This window comes from Carettochelys insculpta, chromosome 3 (assembly GCF_033958435.1).
Source record: "Carettochelys insculpta isolate YL-2023 chromosome 3, ASM3395843v1, whole genome shotgun sequence".
Lineage (NCBI taxonomy): Eukaryota > Metazoa > Chordata > Testudines > Carettochelyidae > Carettochelys > Carettochelys insculpta.
The window spans coordinates 209,081,912-209,102,412 of record NC_134139.1 but is presented as its reverse complement, the minus strand read 5'-3'; the positions used below and the strand labels follow the sequence as shown (position 1 = coordinate 209,102,412).

The following is a 20,501-nucleotide window of genomic DNA, read 5'->3' as shown; positions in this document are numbered from 1 at the left end:
GCTCTGCAAGGGGGGTGCAGACGGGAGATCAGGGGCCAAGGCTGGAGCCACAGCTGAACGCGGGGGCAGGACTGGAGCCGCCACCGGGGGCCAAGGCAGGCAGACTGTGCCCCAAGTGCAGGGCCAGCGGCTGTGGCTAGGAGTGGCGCTCCAGGAACGGGACAGGCAACCAGACTCCTCGGGCACAGGATAGGTGGCAGCCAGATCCCCAGACGCTGCTGGGAACAGAGCCCCCAGGGGGCTTGGCCTGGGCCACAGCTGGGCCCCCCAACCTCCTCCACACCCCCTTAAGTGGCACGACGCACAGATCGGGGAGCTCGGCCTTCAGGCCTGCCGGGCATGGACATATCTAGTCGACCGGCCTGCAGAGCCCCAAGGAAGTCGCTACCCAGAGTTCTGGCTGGGAGAAGACGCCCTGGGGACAGCGAATGCTGAAGAACCTGGGGCTGCGCAGCTCACTAGGCCAGAGGGACCACCACGATGGGGACGTGACTGCCCTCTGCACCTTGCCTCTGTGCAGGCTCACACACAAGCCCCCCTTGCCATCCCTGCCGGCAGCTCGCAGACCAGCCCGGCCCCATCTCGCTGCCCACTGTGAAATCTCGCCCTCTCCCCCTGGCGGCTCCTCGTGGCTGTCCCACCAGGGGCTCAGGCTCCACGTGGCTGAAACAAGTTTCCTGATCTTTGCTCCGCGCCCTCATTCCTCCGTCTCCGGCAGCAACCCCGGTACGCTACCTGTCCCTCGGGCCCATCACCTGGGCATCAGCTCTCGCCAGGTCCTCACAGCCAGGTGGTGCCTCAGGGCACGTGGGACACGCTACACAGACAGGAATCCCTGTCTCTGTCGCACCAAACGCAAACTACTTCACTGCCACGGCCCCTCGAAGGGGAGGACCTTCCCTTGCCCCAACCCACCCACCATCTCCTGTCTATCCTCAGCCCAAGGTCCCAGCCGCCAGCACCGTTCCTCAGGCCTCCCAGCACGCAACTTCACGCTGTCTCCCCAGCTGGCCCTGGCCCTTGAAGGGAGGACCTTCCTGCAGGCAGCCCAGAACTTCTTCACGACCCTCCGTCAGAACCTGTTAGAACTCTCCTCTGCTCCAATACCCAGAAAAAGGTGACGACAGTTTGGCAGCCGGTGCCCTGAGACCCCCCACCAGCCGTGCTGTCCACTACCCTCTGCCAGCTTCCTTGTGCTCGCTCAGCAGTCTGTCTGTAACTGGTGGGGTCTCCTCTTGGCCATAAGCTCCCTGGGGCAGGGCCGGCCCTGTGGTTCTGTGTCTACGCGGTGCCTCGTGGAATGGGGCCCTGGGCCAGGGATGCTATCCCAGTAGGAAAAATCAGATATACTAGAGGTGGGGGCCTGCTGGCTCAAGCCCTGAAGCAGGAGAGGAAGCTGATACGCCAGGGTAGGAGACGCACACCCAGCCAGTCTCTGCCCCTGCCTCGCTCGTTTCTCAGCAGTGAGCAGATAAGGTGGCCCTGGGCCCGCCACGTTGCCTGCTGGGAGCAGGCAGAGGGTTCCAGCTGCTAGGCTGAAGCCACCTCCGCCTGCCTCAGCGGCACGCCCGGGAACAACCCCAGTGTGGAGGGAAACACCCTCTCGTTTAAATACCGAACCCCGTGCCCCACGCTCCCCCGGGCACTGCCAGCAGCGTTACTGTGGTCCTGCCAAACACCCCACTGTCTGGAGCTGCCCCTCTGGCACTGCAGCAGCTGTGGCCCTACCCAAGAGCCTCGCTCCGAGAGGCGTCGACGCCCCCCGTTGGAAGGGGAAGCAGCCAAGGGCCCCGCAGCCCACACAGGTGAGTGGGAGGGGAACCAGAGACTGCCGAGGCAGGAAAATACTCCCCCCTGCCACCCGCCAGAGCACTCGGCCCCGACTCTTCTCTTAGCCTCCCCTGTGACTTGAGCTGCACCCGCCAGCGCCTGCTGCCTGCTTTTAGCCTGCTCCGGAGGCCGCTCCAGCTCCTGGCCTTCAGCATGAAGCACTGCAGGGCTGGGGGCAGCCAGAGCTCCAGGGCAGCTCACAGCCGCACAGCGAGAGGCAGGGGAGGCTGGTGCGCTGCATGGAGGCCCAGCAATGCAGTCCGGGGGGAACCCAGCAGGCTCCTCAATGGGCTGATGCATCAGCAGGTGCGTAAGCGGAAGGCAAAGGGGGCTGAGCCCAGCTGGGTGTCACCCAGCTCAGCTCGCCGCCCAGAGAGCCAGCCCGCTGCACACGCCTGACCCGGGGAACACGGGCAGTGGGGTTAGACCTGCAAGACAGGGCTGCAGAGCCGAGCGGCCAGGGGCCTGTCTGCGCAGACCAGGGGGCAGCCCTATGCAACAGGGAGCAGGCAGGGCTGTGCTGCAAATGCTGGGCAGGGTGGTGAGCCTTCTCTGCAGCCGCACACTAGAACCTCGTGCCTGGCGCGCCACCCCCCCTGGCCCCAACACCGCTCTCCTGGCAGTGCCAGCCTCACCCCCCCGGAGGCTGTTGCCCTCCCCCTTGCAGGCCCCACCTTGGCCGCTCAGGGGAGCTGCATCCAAATCCTGCATTTATGGTTGGCTTCCGAGCTGCACTGGGAAAGCTTGTTGAGGGGGCAATGCGTGGAAACCAGTCAGGCCCTGTCGGCCTCCGCGGGGGCAGGGCAGCACCCCCAGAGCCAGCCGGGCCCTGTCGGCCTCCGGGGGGGCGGGGCAGCACCCCCAGAGCCAGCCGGGCCCTGTCGGCCTCCACGGGAGCAAGGCAGCACCCCCAGAGCCAGCCGGGCCCTGTCGGCCTCCGCGGGGGCAAGGCAGCACCCCCAGAGCCAGCCGGGCCCTGTCGGCCTCCGCGGGGGCAAGGCAGCACCCCCAGAGCCAGCCAGGCCCTGTCGGCCTCCGCGGGGGCAGGGCAGCACCCCCAGAGCCAGCTGGCCCCTGTCGGCCTCCACGGGGGCAGGGCAGCACCCCCAGAGCCAGCTGGCCCCTGTCGGCCTCCACGGGGGCAGGGCAGCACCCCCAGAGCCAGCTGGCCCCTGTCGGCCTCCACGGGGGCAAGGCAGCACCCCCAGAGCCAGCCGGGCCCTGTCGGCCTCCGCGGGGGCAAGGCAGCACCCCCAGAGCCAGCCGGGCCCTGTCGGCCTCCGCGAGGGCAGGGCAGCACCCCCAGAGCCAGCTGGCCCCTGTCGGCCTCCGCGAGGGCAGGGCAGCACCCCCAGAGCCAGCTGGCCCCTGTCGGCCTCCGCGGGGGCAGGGCAGCACCCCCAGAGCCAGCTGGCCCCTGTCGGCCTCCACGGGGGCAGGGCAGCACCCCCAGAGCCAGCCGGGCCCTGTCGGCCTCCGCGAGGGCAAGGCAGCACCCCCAGAGCCAGCCAGGCCCTGTCGGCCTCCACGGGGGCGGGGCAGCACCCCCAGAGCCAGCCGGGCCCTGTCGGCCTCCGGGGGGGCGGGGCAGCACCCCCAGAGCCAGCCGGGCCCTGTCGGCCTCCGCGGGGGGGGGGCAGCACCCCCAGAGCCAGCTGGCCCCTGTCGGCCTCCGCAGGTGAGGGGGGGGGCAGCACCCCCAGAGCCAGCTGGCCCCTGTCGGCCTCCGCGGGGGGGGGGGGGTGGGCAGCACCCCCAGAGCCAGCCGTGGCCCTGTCGGCCTCCGCGGGGGCGGGGGGGGGGCAGCACCCTCACAGTGAGAGCAGGGGCCAGTGGCCAGCCAAGGTCACCACACAGCCTCCAGCCCACGGCAGGTGACAGCTGGTACAGACAGTGCTGGAGCCAGCCCAGGCTGAGCCAGACCCTGGGGAATCCGCCTCTGGGGGGGCTGTGAACCCTGGTCGGCCTCCTGCCCCCGGAGCGCATGGCTGGGAGGTGAGGGCAGTGGGGGAAGGGAGCTCGCTAACAAACCGACACCAGCGGACGCCAGGGACGCCGGTGTGGAAACGGGTCTGATGCCAAGACAGGGCCAGCCCAGGAGACGCTGCCAGGGGCCTGGCCCGGGCTGGCTGGCACAGCCCACGGAGGGGCCGCACAGAGCAGCCCCCAGCGCGGGCAGGTGTTAACAGCACTGGCCTGGGGCTGAGCAGGGAGCAGAGCCAAACCCAGCACACAGCCACCCCGGCAGGGCCCAGAGGTTTCCAGGAGGATTTGCAGAGCCTGGCCCCAGTGCCCACCAGACACCCCACCCAGCCCCCAAAACCTCAGAGCAAGACCCTCTGGGGAGCTCCCGCCAGCGGCTGGGGCAGCGTGCACAGACCCACCAGCCCCTGCCCGCCCACCCCCCGACCTAGGGTCTGAAAGGCGCGTGGCCCAGCCCCACGGCCCTGCCCCACGTGTTCCCACCCGGTGAGCCCCCAGCATGCCGCTGGACCTCCTCCCCACGGCAGCACCAAGCTGCAGACACATCACACGCAGGCAAAGGCAGCCCAGGGCCCCGGCATGGCAGAACGTGGGCGCCAAAGAACGAACAGAGCCAGCCCCAGGCAAAGGGCAGACTGGGACGTGCCCCTCCTGCCAGTCCAGCCCCAGGCACCACACCTCCCCCTCCTGCTGCAGCCCACACCTGGCCAGGGGCCAGCCCTGCACCTCCAGCCCGGGGCTCCCCCCACACTCCCAGCTGCCCGGCTGCGCTGGCAGCCTCCCCACCAGGGGGCGCTGCTGTGTTGTGCCCCCTTTGGGGCAGGGGGAAGAAGGGCGTGGAACAGGCAGAGCTCCCGCCGGGGGGCGGGGGGGGGGCAGGGAGCCACCTTTCAAGCGCACCCTGGGTGCAGCACTCCATCCACAGCTGGGTTTGGGGACACCGTACCTGGGCGCGGAACTAACCCGCTGCCAGCCCTGGGCCTGGGCTCCCAACATCCCACAGCACCGCTCTGGAAACCCACCAGGGCCAGATTCAGGGACCGGCCCCAAGAGGAACATTTCTCTGCAACAGGATTTTTGCAGCTTCCAGCCCCAGCCGCCCACTTGGGTGGGGAGGTGACTGTGGCTTTTAGGAACCCCAAATACACCCAGTCCCCAAAGCAACCCCACGGAGGGAAAGCAGACAAAGAGATCACAGCCAATGTTGGGTCCCCATGGGGCAGCCAGGAGTTACCGAACCACGCCCAGCCTCCTCCGGCACACGGGGCGTTAGCCCACCAGGACCGCCACCTGATCCTCAACCCCTCCGCAGCCCCAAGACACCCCACCCCCTCCTCCATGCCCAGGAGAGGCAGTAAGAGAAACCCACAGCAAGAGTAACTCCCCCCAGGCCCCAGGGGCAGCAGGGGAGGGGTCGGCCTGAGGGACCTGCACCGACAGCCCAGGCCCTGCAGGGATCTCCACCCCAAGCACTTAGAGTGGGGCTGGATAGCAAGGCCCTTGCCTGGGGCGGACATGCTGCACTGAAAGGGGAACGCTGGCGTGCTTCTCGCCCCAAAGGCTGGGCAGATGCCTGGGTGGGTAAGGCCTGTACCAGAATCACAGCCACCAGCAGCTGGTTCTAGGGTGCGCACGCCATGGGAGACTTGCCATCCAGTGCAGAGGGACAGGGTCCCATTTCCCACCCGGGTAAGCAGAGGCAGCAGCGTGGATGTTCGCGGAGGGTGGGGAGTCCGTCCAAGCACGAACCGGGGGAAGCTGTGATGTAACGCCCCGAGCGTCAGGGCTCCTGGGCTCTTTCCCCGCTCTCCAGCAAAAGTTGCTGTGCGACCTTGGGGAAGTGCTTGCCTCGCACTGTGCCTCAGTTTCCCCAGCTGGAGGTGATGACACTGCCCCCCCCATAACAAACGTGCTAGCAGTATTCAGCTTCAAAAGCCCAGACCTGGGGGAGGTCCCTCCAGTGCCAGTCCCCAGGGGAGCCAGCACCGTCCCTGCAGCATGCCCCATCGCCCTGCAAAGAGCAGCATGCACCGGGAGGGGGAGTGCTGGGTTTCAGGCCATGAGCCACGCCCCAGACACACACAGTCCCCATGCCGGAGCCACAAGCTGTCCCAGCCTCTGGCCCCGGCTCCGGGATCCTAGGTGCTGCACCACAGCGTCTGCTCCGCAGCAGCCGCAGAGCCAACCCAGAGTAAAACAAAATCCCCTCCCACTGCGACTGCTCCGGTTGGTGCCAGGGGTGGGGGGCCTGATGTGTGGGGAAGCTCTGGGGTTTGGAGCTCCCTGGGGGTGGGTGACAGGTGCCTGAGGCAGCACACTGCTGCAACGGGTCTGCAGCTCCTTGCCGGCAGACCACCTCGGGATCAGCCGAAAGGACGTGGGGAAGACAATAGGGAGGCATCGGGCACTGGGGCTCCAATCGGCTGTCGCTGAGCCCTGGTGCTGCAGGCCAGCGTGCGTCTGGGAGCCCCCTCCCTGGCCCTGGGCACGACTCTGCAGCATCACCGGAGCACAACCGCCGCAAACAGCTTTGTCATCGGGAGGGGACTCGGGCGAATACGCCAAACTCAGCCCTCTCCTGAACGTGCCAGCCGCTGCCAAAGGGCCCTCCCCTGCCCTGCCCCAGCAGGAGGCCAGCCAGCAAGGCCCAGCCTGACCACTGTGCAGCCAGTGGCCTGGGTACAGGAAAGGACTCTCCAGCAGGCCAGCAGTTAAACAGACTAGCTCCCACAGTGCCATGCTGCAGGTGCACGGCCCAACCTGGGCCTCCAGGCTGTAGTGCACCAGCCAGGCCAGTGAAACACGGCCTGCCCCAGGCTGCCCGTGCAAACCCTTGGTGCACTGAGCACACGGGCTCCTACCTTGTACTTAGTGGCCAATAACTCGGTGGCCTCCTGCTCCTTCCTCAGGTCCTCGATCATCTTCTCCTTCTCCTCCAGCAGCTTCTGCTTCTCCTCGCTCACCAGGCTGTGGTCATCTTGGATGGCCGCCTTCTCCTCCTCCAGCCGCTCCTTCTGCTCCTGCAAGTAGTTTTCCACGTTCTTCTCCAGGCCGTCATCATTGTCCTCCTCCCCGTCGGCCTCCGGGGCCTCTCCGTCCACTGCCTTCTTCCTGCGGCTGTTTCGCCTCCTCTTCCGGCTCAGCATCCCTCTCTTCTCCAGCTGGGCTTTCAGCCGGATGATCTCGTCCTGGAACTCCCGCAGCAGGGTGTCCTTCGGGTCCTCGTTGACCCTGGGCTTATTCTTGATGTTCTTCGCCCTGTTGGCAAACCGGAGGGTGGACAAGCTCTCTTCGTAGCTGTGAGAGGCTGGGCCCAGGGTGGCCACCATGATGGTCTTGGCGTTGCCGCCCAAGGAGTCCTGCAGGAGGCGGGTCAGCTTGGAGTCTCTGTAGGGGATGTGGGTGCTCTTTCCGTCGACCAGGGCGGAGATGACGTTGCCCAGGGCTGAGAGGGAGAGATTAATCTTGGAAGCCTCCTTAGGCCTCTCCCCGGGCCCCCCCGTTTTGCTCTGGCGCTCGCTGCCAGCCAAGTCTACCAGGTTGAGCTTGCCCACCCGGATGTGGTCCTCTCCGTCCAGGCCAGCCTCGCTGCACTCCACCGTGATCACGAAGATGGCGTGGGAGCGGGAGCTGTGCTCGTTCATGTTGGTGCTGCCCACTGAGCGGGCCTGGTTGCCCAGGTTCATGACGTGCTCGATCTCCTTCACGTTCTTCGTCACGAAGGAGGAGAGGTCCTTGATGTAAACGCCCGTCTCGGGGTTCTCCTTCAGCTCCAGCTTCTTGCTCTGGTCCTTGGCCAGCAGGTCTCGGATCTCCTCCTGGTAGATCTCCAGGTAGGAGGCCCTGACCAGGTACTGCTGGTTCTGGGAGCGGGAGATGTGAGTGAAGATGTGGTCGAAGGAGCTGGGGATGACGCCTCTCTTCTCCGCCTCGGCCCAGGCCCCTTGCATGGTGTAGGTCTTCCCGGTGCCCGTCTGGCCGTAGGCGAAGATGGTGCCGTTGAAGCCCTGCAGGACAGAGTCGATCAGGGGCCGGACGGTCTCGTCGTACAGGTCGGCCTGCTTGGAGCTGGCGTCGTACACCGCGTCGAAGGTGAAGGTCTTGGCCAGCTCGCCGGGGGCGGCCCGGGGGTTGCGGAGGGTCACCTGCCCCAGCTTCACGTCCATCTCCAAGACCCGCTCGCAGCCGGCCGCCTCCTCCTTCCCGCTCATGGGGCGGCAGCGGGCCACCACCTTCAGGGCCTCGCTGCTCCTGGGCCGGCTCGCCATGCTGCGCCCCCGGCGCGGCGCGGGGCGGGGCGGGGCGGTGCCGCGCGGGGCCGGGCTGCTCCCCGGGGCGGGCGGCGGCGGCACTAGGCGCGGCCCGGCAGAGCCGCAGCAGCCCCGGGCCGGCTCATCCCGCGCTCGGCTCGCGCAGCGCTGCCCGCCCTGGCTCCGGCTCCGGCTCCGGCTGCGGCTGCGGCTGCGGGGCTGCGATCGCCGGGCGGCGGGGGCGGGCGGAGGCAGGCGCCGCCCCGGCCGGGCACGCCGGGAGCTGTAGTCCGCCTGGGCCCGGCGTGGGGCGGGGCCGCTGCAGCCCCGAACCCGCCCGGGGCGGCCCCCCCCGCGGGGTCACCCCCCGCCGCCTGCGCCCCACGTGCGGGCCGGGCCGGGGCAGCCGCAGCGCCGTGGGAAGGCGGGCGAGGACCTCCCCCCACACCCACCGCCTGCCCCTCCAGCTCCGCTGTTCTGTGCCCGGCCCTTGGGGGGCATTTCCTAAGCCTGCGAGGGTGGCTGCACCGGGCCCAGGCGGAGCTCTGCCAGGCCGGGCGGTGCCCGCTGGCACCCAGCCAGAGCGCGGGTGGGGGTCCAGGGCACAGGGAGGGGTTAGAGGGCCCGGGCGGGTCGGAGGGTCACCCTGGCAGGTGAGGGGCCGGGGTGTTGGACTGGGCCGTTGGCCACGCGGCTGCTGGGGTTTCCCAAGTGGGCACGCGGTTCCCTTGGTCGCGTAACGATGTTCCCTGGTTTTGCACCCGCAGTGGGTGCAGAGGGGCCTGGAAGGTGGCCTGGGAACGATGGGAGAAGTTCGGAAGACGGGGCCTGTCCCGGGACCTCGTGAGTCGTTGTGTTAATCTTTGAAGTGCCACCCGGCGGCGGGTTTGTTCCCTTTTTGGGGGTGTTCGGCCATCGGCAGGCTCCCTGCGGAGGCACCTCGGACAAATCCCTAAGACGTGGCTTGGCGCCCGACGTGGCTCTTCCTTTGTTTCGCTCATGTCGCCGGCCTGGGAGGTGAGCGCACCTTCCATTGTGAAATCCAGCACCACAGCGCTTGCAATGCAGGGCCAGAGCCGGTATTTATAACGTCACGTACGAATGTGCCACAGACACACAAGGGCATGAACAGCTTCACCGAATCATCCGCTTTCACGAGCCACCTCCCTTGGCTGCTTGGCGTGAGATTTGCTGCAGTCCCTCCTGGAGGTGTAGCCTGTGAAACCAGGAAGGATCCTTGCTGCATGCAGGCTCATGGGGCCTGGGGAGAGCCTGGCTGCAGCTTGTGTGTCCTGTGGGTGAGGAGTTTCTCTGTTGATAGCGTAGCCTGCCACAGCCTGCATGGCATGTCCCCGCTACACCCCCTGCGCAGAGGAGATGAGGCTGTTACAGCTCCCTCCTTGGCATATTCGCTCAGGCCGTAGCAGCACATTTGTCCTACTCTGGATTGAGCACAGGTGCACTCCCCCTTTGGGACTCTACAATCAGTCTGAGAGAGGTGGACATGTGGGTCTGTATCTTCAAGAACAGCAAGACGTCCTGTGGCACCTAATAGACTAACAGGTATTTTGGAGCATAAGCTTTCATGGGCAAAGACCTGCTGCGTCAAATGCATCTGCTTATGCTCCAAAATCTCTGTTAGTCTATAAGGTGCCACAGGACTTCTTGTTCTCGAAGATACAATCAGTCTTTCGACTGGTCTGGGGCCACCTTGGACCTCACCTTTGCCACCAAGCAGTACAAAGTGAGATGTCCTAGTGAGAGTGGCCCCTGAGCACAGGGCTGTCCCCCAGCTGCGGGAGGTGTTAGAAGGACACTGTCCCCTGTCTTATGAGCACCTGCCTGTGGCCCATGTTAATTGAGCACCAGACGGAGAAGGGTGGGTAGCAGAGAGAGCTGGGACTGAACACCAGTGAATTTGCCCCCACACGGAGGAGAACACACCTGATCATGTGCTGCTGGAAGAAGAAATTCAGAGTTTAGAGGCAGATGATAAAGAGACACACAACAGAAACACCGCCATGAATTGCAGGCGAGTTTCTGAGGGTGTCCCAGGGCCCCCTTCCGGACACATTCAGAACTGCTTAACTGTGTGTCATGGGTTCTATACTGTGGACTGTGAAAGGGGAATTTCCTTACTGCCAAAGTATGGACTGAGGCGTGTTCATTTTCATGCTCTGAGTCAGATGCCACCAAGAGATGGCTGGTTTTCTTTTTTGGTGGTTCAGGCTCTGTGGTTTCCAAAGGGGAGTGGTGTTCATGTCAGGCTTCTGAAAGCAGCTTCCCTGCCTCTTCCCTCTCAGACATTGGAAGGCCTTTCAGCTTCCAAACCTTGGGTCTAGCCCTGTAGCTGTCATCATCTCCCATTGACGCCTTCCTTGTGTTTTGTCAAATCTGCGGTGAAAGTGTTCTTAAAACAAACTAATGCTGCGTCATCGCCCCGGCTGCTACAACGTGAGATATGGCAGAATGCAGGTAAAGCAGAGCAGGAAGCATCTAGTTCTTCCTTCCAGAGTTGAGTCACCGACACATTTTTTAACGAGCGTCATCAGCACGGAAGTGTGTCCTCTGGAAAGGTGGCTGAAGCAGGGTAGGGAATGTGCATGTTTAGCATATTGGGCAGTAATACACAAGGGCCACACGGACCCCTCTTCTCACTTCCAAGTGACTAAATGAGAAGCAAGCAGCATTATCTCCTGCAAACGTAAACGAACGTCTTTCTGGGAGCAACTGGCTGAACAGGAAGTAGGACTGAGTGGACTCATGGGCTCTGAAGTTTTACATTGTTTTGTTTTTGAATGCAATTTTTTTGTACGTAGTACACTAGGAAGTTCTGGTCCCATGATGAAAAGACTGTGCTATGGTACTTGGATGAGATGAAATGAAAAATACTATTTCTGTGTTTATGCAGCGTAAATAGTGGTAATAAAAATAAGCGTAAAGCGATAAGCTCTGTACACTTTGTTCTGTGATTGAAATCAGTATATTTGAAAAATGTGGAAAACATCAAAAATGCCAGTAAATGAATTCTAATATTGTTTAACACTGTCATCAATCACAATTAATTTTTAAACACTTTTCAGCCCTAGTATATGTAATTCTTTGCTGAACTCTTTGGAATCCAGGCACAACCCTTACTGACAGCAAACTGCTCTGTCCAGTCACTTTGTCCATTTTACAACAGGCTGTGCCCCAGAGCAATTAGTTTAAAATGCACCCCTAAGCCCACAGCTCACCCTGCTCTGGGCATGCTCTGCTGGGGCATCACAAGGGAGCAGAGCCCAGGAGTGGGCACCTGCTTTCACACACGCATCCTGGTTTGTCACCAAGTAACAGCAGCTGCTGTGTGGGGCATGCAGCGTTGAAGGTGGATTAAACCGTCTGTGGTTAATCAAGTCTCAGCAGCCGCCCACTCCCAAGAACTAGAGATTATCCCTTAATTAATTAATTAGAGTCATTAGCCGGCATACGCCGGTTTGCTCGTTTAATCCAAGCCCTTCACTGCCTTGGGGGTTCTTGCGGCCCCCCCTGCTGGGTTGGGGCCAGAACCCTGGTGGCCTCAGGGGCTCTGGCCCCAGGGAAAGCGTTGGGCAGGGCGTGCTCAGCTGCAGAGCTCAGTGTTGAGGGGCAGTGGCAGGGAGAGGATGTGTGGGGGTGGAGGATCAGCTCCCGGCAGGGCTGCCCTCCCAGGGGCCGCTCTCCCCTTCCCCTAGGACACTTGGCCCTGCAATAAAACTCATGGTGGTGGCCTGGCAGTGCCCAGCCCCCATCAGCCCTGGGGAACGGATGGGGTCACCAGCCCCCTGCTGCAGGTGGATGAGGAACACAGAGGGGGAGCAGTTTGTCCCCGAGTCACATGGTGAACAGACGTGTAATGAGGTGTGAGGAGTCCTGGCTCCCAGCCCAGTGCTGAGCCCACTAGGCCACACTGCCCCAGGTGCTGTGCCTGGAGCCGCTGCTGGCTTGCTCGTGTCAGGACCGGGCCTGCCCAGCATCTGCACACCACTGACTCTCAGCCAGGCCACTGGCCTGACCCTCTCCCGTTCCACCCCACTGGCAGGCCAAGGGCATCAGCCAGCCAGCTCCTAAGTCCACCAGCAAAGGCTGAGCGCTGGTGCTCAGCACCCAGTACTGCCACCGGATTGCTCCCGGACCTGCCTTGTCACCACCCTTGCTCCAGGCCTGATCCTGCCTTTTGCTCCCACTCATCCTGACCTGCTTGGTGCACTCCAGCCCTGGTTCCCTTGCGGCTTCCTAAGGCTCCTGGTGCCCCCACCTTGCTCCACCCACTAGGCATGGCCACCCTCGTCCCACGGTGCGACTGGGTGGCTGGACGTGGGACAGTGGACCAGGAACCTCAGCTCTTTTCCTGGCCTGCTCCGTGGTGGCCTTGCACAGCTCGCTCACCTCCCTGGACCCCAACTTCCCCAGCTGGAAAATGGGGACATGCAGGGCCCAGTCTCAGCATGGGGCTTCTTTGTGTAATTAGCTAATGACAGACTGGTGCTTGGCAGCTGCAGTAGCACCAGGGACCTCCCTTGCTGAAGCCATTGCAGATGCTGAGCACTGCCAGTGGGTGCTGGTCGCTCCGTGAGGATTATCTCCTACCTGCGGGAGCCCTGCCACCCTTCCCAGGGTCCCTCACCTGCTGCAGGTGGAGCCTGTTGTCAGCTGAGGGGTGGGGGGTGACCACCTTTCTAAGTGCTGGAAACCAGACCCCTGGGACTCCACCCTGGTGCTCCCTCTTCTCCCATGGCCCTGCCTTGCTGCTCAGTGGTGGTCACAGGCTGGTAGATGGGGATCTGGCCAGGCTCCTGCCATCCTAGCTGCGGGAGGGGATTCGTTTGCCCAGGGGCTGCCTGGGCTGCCCCCTGCTCTGTGGTGAAGCAGAGCCTGTCGCTGTGCAAGCTGCGAGCCCAGGCCTCCCCCCTTACCGCTGGAGAGGGGGTTCAGTGCCGGCTCGACGCCCTCACTGGGGTGTGGGAAGGGGAAATGCCTCCGGCCTGGGTGGGGCAGAGTCGGGGGCTCTGGGAAGAGCGAGAGGCGAGCGATACTGCACCAGGCATGTGGTCGTCTGGGAGTGCAAGCCAGTGGCTTTGCTGCCATGAGTGCGCAAGGGCTCGGCTGGACCGTGCATGTTTCTGCTCCGAAGTGAAGCTCCCCCTTAGCTCTGCACGATAGGAGGCCGACGGGTGCGGCCCGGGGGAGTCTCAGCAGCAGGCCGTGTTGCTGTGATGCAAAAGGAATTTTTGTTGTAGTTTTATGAAGCCGTTGTGTGCCTCAGTTTCCCCCCTAGTTTGCACGGCTGCCCAGCAGGGGCTAAAGGCGTCCCACGGCTCTGGGACAGCATGGGAGATGGGTGCGTGAGCACATGTGTGTGCAACCCCCTCTGCTGGGTGAAAAGAACGGACTCAGTAAGGAAGTGGCTGACGGTGGCCCAGAAGAACTAGGGTCCAGGAGGCAATGCAAGCTCCCATGAGGGTCCCACTCAGCTTGTGAGCCCAGCACAGCCCTGGAATCATAGAATCACAGAACCCCAGGGCTGGAAGGGACCTCAGGAGGTCATGAACTCCAGCCCCCTGCTTCAAGAAGGATCAGCCCCCACTAAATCATCCCAGCCAGGACTTGTCAAGCCAGGACTTAAAAATCTCGAGGGATGGAGATTCCACCACCTCTCTAGGCAACGCATTCCAGTGCTTCATCACCCGCCTGGGGAAGTAGTTTTTCCTAATATTCAACCTACATCTCCTGCTCTGTAACTTCAGACCATTGCTCCTTGTTCTGCCATCTGTCACCACTGAGCCCAGCCTCCCACCAGCCTCTTTAGAGCCCCCCTTTCAGGAAGTTGAGGGCTGCTATCAAATTATCCCTCACTCTTCTCTTCTGCAAACTAAATAAGCCCAAGTCTCTGCATCTGCTCATATATCAACTACTGCAGCCCCCTCATCATTTTTGTTGCTCTCCGCTGAACCCTGTCCAATGCATCTACATCCTTTCTATGCTGGGGGGCCCTGAACTGAACACAGTACTCTAGATGAGGCCTCCTCACCAGTGCCAAGTAGAGGGGGATAACAACTTCTCTAGATCTGCGGGAAATGCTTCTCCTAATGCACCCCAATATGTCATTAGCATTCTTAGCTACAGGGGGACACTGGTGACTCATATCCAGCCTCTCATCCCCTGTAATCCCCTGGTCCTTTTCTGCTGCACTGCTGCTGAGCCAGTTGGTCCCCAGCCTACAACAATACTTGGGATTCTTCCATCCCAAATGCAGGATGCTGCAGTTCTCCTTGTTGAACCCCATCACATTTATTTTGGCCCAGTCCTCCACTTTATCTATGTCACTCTGGACCCTATCCCCACCCTCCAATGTATCTACCTTTCTACCTAATAGTGTCATCTGCATACTTGCTGAGGGTGCAATCCATCCCCTCATCCAGGTCAGTAATAAAGATGTCGAACAGTACTGGCCCTAGAACCAACCCTCGTGGCACCCCACTTGAAATCGATCTCCAACCAGACATTGAGCCATTGACCACTATCCATTGGACCTGACCTTCTAGCCAGTTTTCTGTCCATCTTACAGTCCATGTATCCAATCTATCCTTCCTTAACTTATGGGCAAGAATGTTGTGGGAGACTGCGTCAGAAGCTTTGCTGAAGTCAAGGTACATCACATCCACTGACTTCCCCATGTCCACAGAGCCTGTTACCTCCTCATAGAAGCTAAACTGATTGGTCAGGCAGGACTTGCCCTTGGTGAATCCACGTTGACTACTCTTGATCACTTTCCCCTCTTCCAAGTGCTCCAGAATGGATTCCTGGAGGATCCCCACCATGATTCTTCTGGGGACTGTGGTGAGGCTGACCGGTCTGTAGTTCCCCGGATCGTCTTTCTTTCCTGTTTTAAAGATGGGTGCTACATTACGGGGTGCTGCCTGCAGAGCCTCACTCCCGGTTTGGTGCATCGAGGACCCACGCTCAGGTGAGCGCTGGAGATGCGTGTGCAGCGGGGATGGGGTGGAGTCAGCAAGCCAGCAGGGTGCGGATGTGCTCCCTGAGGTGGGGGCATTTTGGCCAGCAGGTGGGAGTGAGATGGGGGGGGAATGTGTCATATTCTATGGGGTAGGCGCCAAGCCAGTGGGGGGAGGACCTTTTGCCAGCAGTTCCAGCGCCAGGCCAGCAGTGGCGTCTGGGTCAAGGCTGCAGCAGGGCGTGACTGATGCTGGAGCCCTGGGTTCGAAGTCCAGAGTGATGCCAGGCAAATGTCACCCAGCTGGGGCTGCTCCAGTTGGTCCCAAGACAGGAAATTACCCCTGAGAACACTTGGGAAGCACAAGGAATCTCAGTGCTGGCAGTGTGAGTTCTCCAACACCTGCCAGCTGGGACCGTGTCCTTGCGTCCTCACCCGACGGCAGTCGGCACTGCAGGAGCAGTTGGTTTTCCTTCCAGCAGCCCCCTAGGCCTCTCTGTGCTCCGGGCAACAGGTTGCTCTTGCAGGTGCACCGACTGGAGCACAAGTGCACGGGAAAGGGTGGGGGGAGCTGTCAGTCCAAAGGATGGGATCATCATATGGCCCAACCTAGGGCCGTGTTTCTTCAACTCCATTCCGCGGAACCCTGGTGTTCCATGAGCTGCTCCCGCGTGAGCTGGGAAAATCATTCCGAATTCTCCATCAGCCACCACTTTCTGTGGTTAAAACCAGATACAGTGTCACGTCTTCATTGCTCTGGGACCCAATCACATTGAGTTCAGTTTGGCTTTGCTGTATACGGGGCTGTTTGGTTTTTTTTAAGCTCTGGATATTAGGAAAAACTACTTTACCAGGAGGTGAAGCACTGGAATGTGTTACCTGGAGAGGTGATGGGATCTCCATCCCTAGAGGTATTTATGTCCCGGCTTGACAAAGCCCCGGCTGGGATGATTTAGTTGCGGTTGATCTTGTGCCGGGCAGGGGGCTGGGCTCCATGACCTCGTGAGGCCCCTTCCAGCCCTCAGATTCTCTGGTTCTACAAGCTTGTAACCCCAAGCAGGGATCCCTCTGATATTATTCCGCCCATGGGCAGAACAAATTTGTTCTGTGCGCTGAAGCATGCGTGGCTATGCACCCACAATAGAAACACACAGTACCAGCTACGAGCGGCTATGGGCGCTCTGCTGATCAGATGATCAGCTGTTTGTGTGTTTCCTGCGAGCCCGCCGAAGTGCTCTGTTTACAAGGCGTGTTGGCCCCGAGGGTGACTGACCACGAACCAGCCACCAAGCATGTGGGGGACTCTCCTGGTGCCGGTCCGGGTGGTGTGTTAGTCCCACGTGAGGCATTGGGGTCAGTGCCAGGTGTGGGGGTTATGCAGGAGGCCAGAGGAGGTGCGTGAATGGTCGGTCCCTTCTGGCCTTGCATGCGCTGGGTCTACGCAAAGGAGAGGGGGCTGAGGGGCGTAGTGGCCGAAGCTCAGGACTGGGTGCCAGCAATCTGGGCTCCACTTCCAGTGTCTTAGCCCAGTCCAGACCCTGGTCTGTTGTCAGCAGCCCCACCCACTGGTCCCTTTGTGTTTCACAGCCCCCTGGACTGCTCCTAATTCGGGGTCTCTTAGGAGCACTCCCCCGGAGCCCCACCTGGCTGTGGCCACGCTGCCTGCTAGTGTTACCCCGTGGGGCCAGTGTGCCAGCGTGCCAGTCAGCAAGGAGCACAGCGTTCCCAGCCCCGGCACGTCGCTCGTGAGGAGCGCTGGAGAGTCACGGGCCTTTGCCTCAGTTTCTCTGCTGCTGCAGGGTTGTGAGGCCTGACCGATGGCGGCAAAGCAAAGCAGCAGCAGCGGCAGCTTCCCTCTCCTCACCGTCTCTGTGGGCATCCCGGAGGCCTGGGGCGGCAGGTGACTCCAGCAGTAGAGACCAGAAAGGATCCAGGGACCCAGGAAGAGACGTGGGTGTTGGTGAAATGATGGTGTCTCACCAGCAGATGTCAGCAGAGCACAAGACGAGGGCCAGCAGGGCGGGGGCCAGGCGCTCCCTTAGCTGGGGGTGTCTGTGCGGGGTCCCCAGCCTGGCCCAGCAGCTCCCACTTACAGCCCTGCCCCACGCCCGCCCCATGCGCACAAACAGCTGCTGGGAGCCTGCGGGCCGCGCATGCTGGGGGCTGCGCCTCTCTGGGCCAAAGGGCTGGAGGCTGGCGGTGCCACCGCGCGGAGCCCTGGCCTGCTGCAGACCTTGCTGAGAACAGGAACGCACCCCAGCAGCGAGCGGAGCAGAGTGGGGAGGACGCCAGCACCCCAGAGACCTGCGTGGGGCAGAGGGACTCCGTGGCCGAGACTCATCCGCCTCCTTCCACGTCACTGCGCCGCACCTCGGGCAGAGCGAGACCCTGCGGCAGTCCCCTCAGCCGCATCCTTTGCCCACATGTGGACTCAGAAGTCGGTGGCGGATGCAGGCTGCTTGCAGGCTCTCGGAGACGCTTGCGTGGGGTTTGTCCACACATCTGGCAATGTCCTCAGAGCCGTGCCCCCCAGCCCTCCTGCAGCCCACAGTGCAAACATGAGCACAACCACCTTGGGTCAGACCACAGGTCCACCTAGCCCGGTGGCCTGTCTGCCCACAGTGGCCAGTGCCTGGTGCCCCAGTGGGAGTGAACAGAACAGGGAATCTTCCAGTGAGCCCTCCCCTGTAGAGACACCCGCAGCATGGGATTGTGTGCATGGCCGTTTTAGCTAATAGCTAGGGATAAACCTGCCCTCCAGGAACGTCGCAGGCCCTTTTTTTGGATCCCGGCTGTACTTTTGGCCTTTCTAACACCCCTGGCAGGGAGTGCCACAGGCTGCCTGTACGCCGTGTGAAGAAACACTTCTGCGTGTTTCTTTTAACCTGTTGCCCGCTAGTTTCACTGTGACCCCCCCCCCCCGATCTTGTGTTGTGTGAAGGGGTAACTAGCAATTCCCTACTCACTTTCTGCACCCGAGTTGTGATTGTACAGAGCTCTATCGTCTCCCCTGCCAGGCGTCTCTTTTGCAAGCTGCAAAGTTCCAGGATTTTTAGTTTCTTCTCACATGGAAGCTGTTCCCTACCCCTAACCCTTTGTGTTGCCCCCTCTGTACTTTTCCTAGTTATAATATGCTCTTTTAGATGAGGCTGACCTGGAATTCAAGGTGCAGGCCGGGCCATGGATTGGTAATGGCTCCTAACATTCTCTTAGCTGCTCTGGCTGTTGTTGCACACAGCAGATGTTTGCAGAGAACTATCGGCGAGATCTCTTCCTTGCCTGGTGACAGCTGATTTAGACCACGTCACCCTGGACGTGAAGTTGGGATTATGTTTTCCAATATGCCGTTATCAACACTGGATCTCATCCGGAGCTGTCGGGCCCCGTCACCCAGTTCTGCGAGATCCCTTCCTCACTCCTCATTTGAGCATCACCGTCAGCTGTAGTTTTGTATCATTTGCAAATTTTGCCATCTCACCGCTTACCCCTTTCTCCAGATCATGAATACGTTGAACTGCGCCGGTCTCAGTACCGAACCTCGGGGGACCCTGCTACCTACCTCTTTGTGCTGCGAAAGCTGACCATTTACTCTGACTCTTTGTTTCCTGCTTTAACCAGGTACTCATCCATCAGAGGACTTTCCCCTTATCCCGGGACAGCTTACTTTGCCTAAGAGCCTCTGGTGAGGGACCTTGTCAGACGCTTTCTGGAAATTGACTTACACCTGATCCATCAGACAGACTTCAAACTCTCTTAGACAAAGAGTTAATGGGCACAGAATAGACATAAAAACACTCCTGATCCACAAACCGGTCAACCAACATTTTAATGGAGTGGGTCATTCTGCTAACGACTTAAAAGTTTGCGTCTTACTGAAGAGGAATTTTCACAGCCATTTGGAAAGAGAGGCTGCTGAACTCTCTTTTATATTCAAATTCGACACATTAACACGTGGTTTGAACTGGGAAGTGAATTTTCTGGGTCATTATAGGGGCTCTTTTGCATACTTGGCTTAATCTAATTCTTGACTCCCCCCCCACCTTCTGCCCCTCTACTCTCTGATTTCCTCATCTTGATTATATTTTTCTGATTTGTCAACCTTGATTACTGTTTTTGGTTCTCTGTGCCTTAAATACTGAGTCTGTTCTGGTCTGGCTATGGGCTGAAGAAGTGGGTCTGTCCCACGAAAGTTCATCACCCAATAAATTATTTTGTTTGTCTGTAAAGTGCTACTGGGCTGCTTTTTTGTTCTGATCCACTGGATCACTCTTCTGCACATGCTGGTTGACCCCCTAAAACAGAGGTACGTCTTTAGCACATCAGTGGTGCACCGGCCAGGCGGAGTGCTGGTGAAGTGCTTTAAAAAATTCTTGCTGTTCATTGTTGTGTCCTTTGCTAATTGCGCTTCCAGTTCTCTTTTGGCCAGGCTCTGCTGGGTTTTCCTCTGTGGGATCTGCCAAGCCACTGTTACAGGACGTCTTGCCCCCGTTAAAGGATGTCCTGCTCAGACGGCCATGCCTCGAAAACTTCCCTCCGCATCACCCCGAAGCAGAAATTTGGGCTCAGCACTGAGTCATGACCACCTGGCGAGTCAGTGCAGAGCCAGGGACGGAACCCAGGAGTCCTGATTATCAGCCCTGCCCCCACTGACAGCGATGACAGCTTTGAAAGGCTGGCAGAGCATATTCCCTTCACGCTGCTCTACTGACCGTCTTTGCTCTTATTATTTAGCTGCAGAGGAAGGTGCTGAGCTCTGGGACTCAGCGAGTGCCGTCACTCGATGGAGGACAAGGTCTCGTTGCTGGGTTCTGCCCAGTTTGACACGGACGGAGGAGGGTGAAGGGGCTGCTGCTGCCTGTGTCTGGGGAGAAGCAGAGAGAGTCAGGCCCAGGGCAGAGGAGACCGAGGGGAGGAGTGGGCAGGGCCGGTGGGTCACTGCCCACTGGGCAGGAAGCCGGGGCAGGTTTCAGCTGAGCTGCTGGAGCATGGGAAGGACCGGCTGTCCCCCCAGCTCCTGCATGGGCACGCTGGGGTGGCTCAGCCTGCCAGAGGGCGGGCGGGCCGGGGCGTGAGTGTGGCTGCAGGGAGACACTGCGTCTCTGAACCGTACTGGTGCTAAGAGGCCCCAGCCGGGCCTTGGGGTGGGGGGACGAGGGTGGGGTGTGGGCTGACCGTCAGGGGTCCCCACTTTCCTAGGGAGCCTCTTGCGCCCCTGCATGGCGCTTGCGCGGGGGCTGTGTGCCAGGGATTTCCCGTGCGGGGCCTGGCACGGAACCCCCCTGGCCTGGGTCCAGCACAGCTCAGACCCGGCAATCAGTGACAGTAACCGCCACCCCTCTGGCTGTGCTGTACGGTGCCACGTGGTGCAGCCAGCACTGACGCCGAGGGAGAACCAGTCGCCTCTGCAGCCCTGGCGGAGGGCCACCGGCAGCCCCAGTGCTGCTGTCGGACGGGCAGGGCAGAGG

The 20,501-nt window shown here is 61.1% G+C and overlaps 1 protein-coding gene across 3 annotated transcripts in view; it reads right to left on the bottom strand.

The window, feature by feature from the left end:
- KIF3C (kinesin family member 3C) overlaps nucleotides 1-8,267 on the bottom strand; it is a 63,758-nt gene extending 55,491 nt beyond the window's left edge. For all 3 annotated transcript variants that reach the window (XR_012645159.1, XM_074991527.1, XM_074991525.1), the window contains exon 1: nucleotides 6,675-8,267. Coding sequence is in view for 2 of the 3 variants with exons in the window: in XM_074991527.1 (XP_074847628.1) it covers nucleotides 6,675-8,081 (1,407 nt within the window). In the remaining variant the exon portion in view is untranslated. The remainder of the gene's footprint in view (nucleotides 1-6,674) is intronic.
- Nucleotides 8,268-20,501: the final 12,234 nt, after the last annotated feature.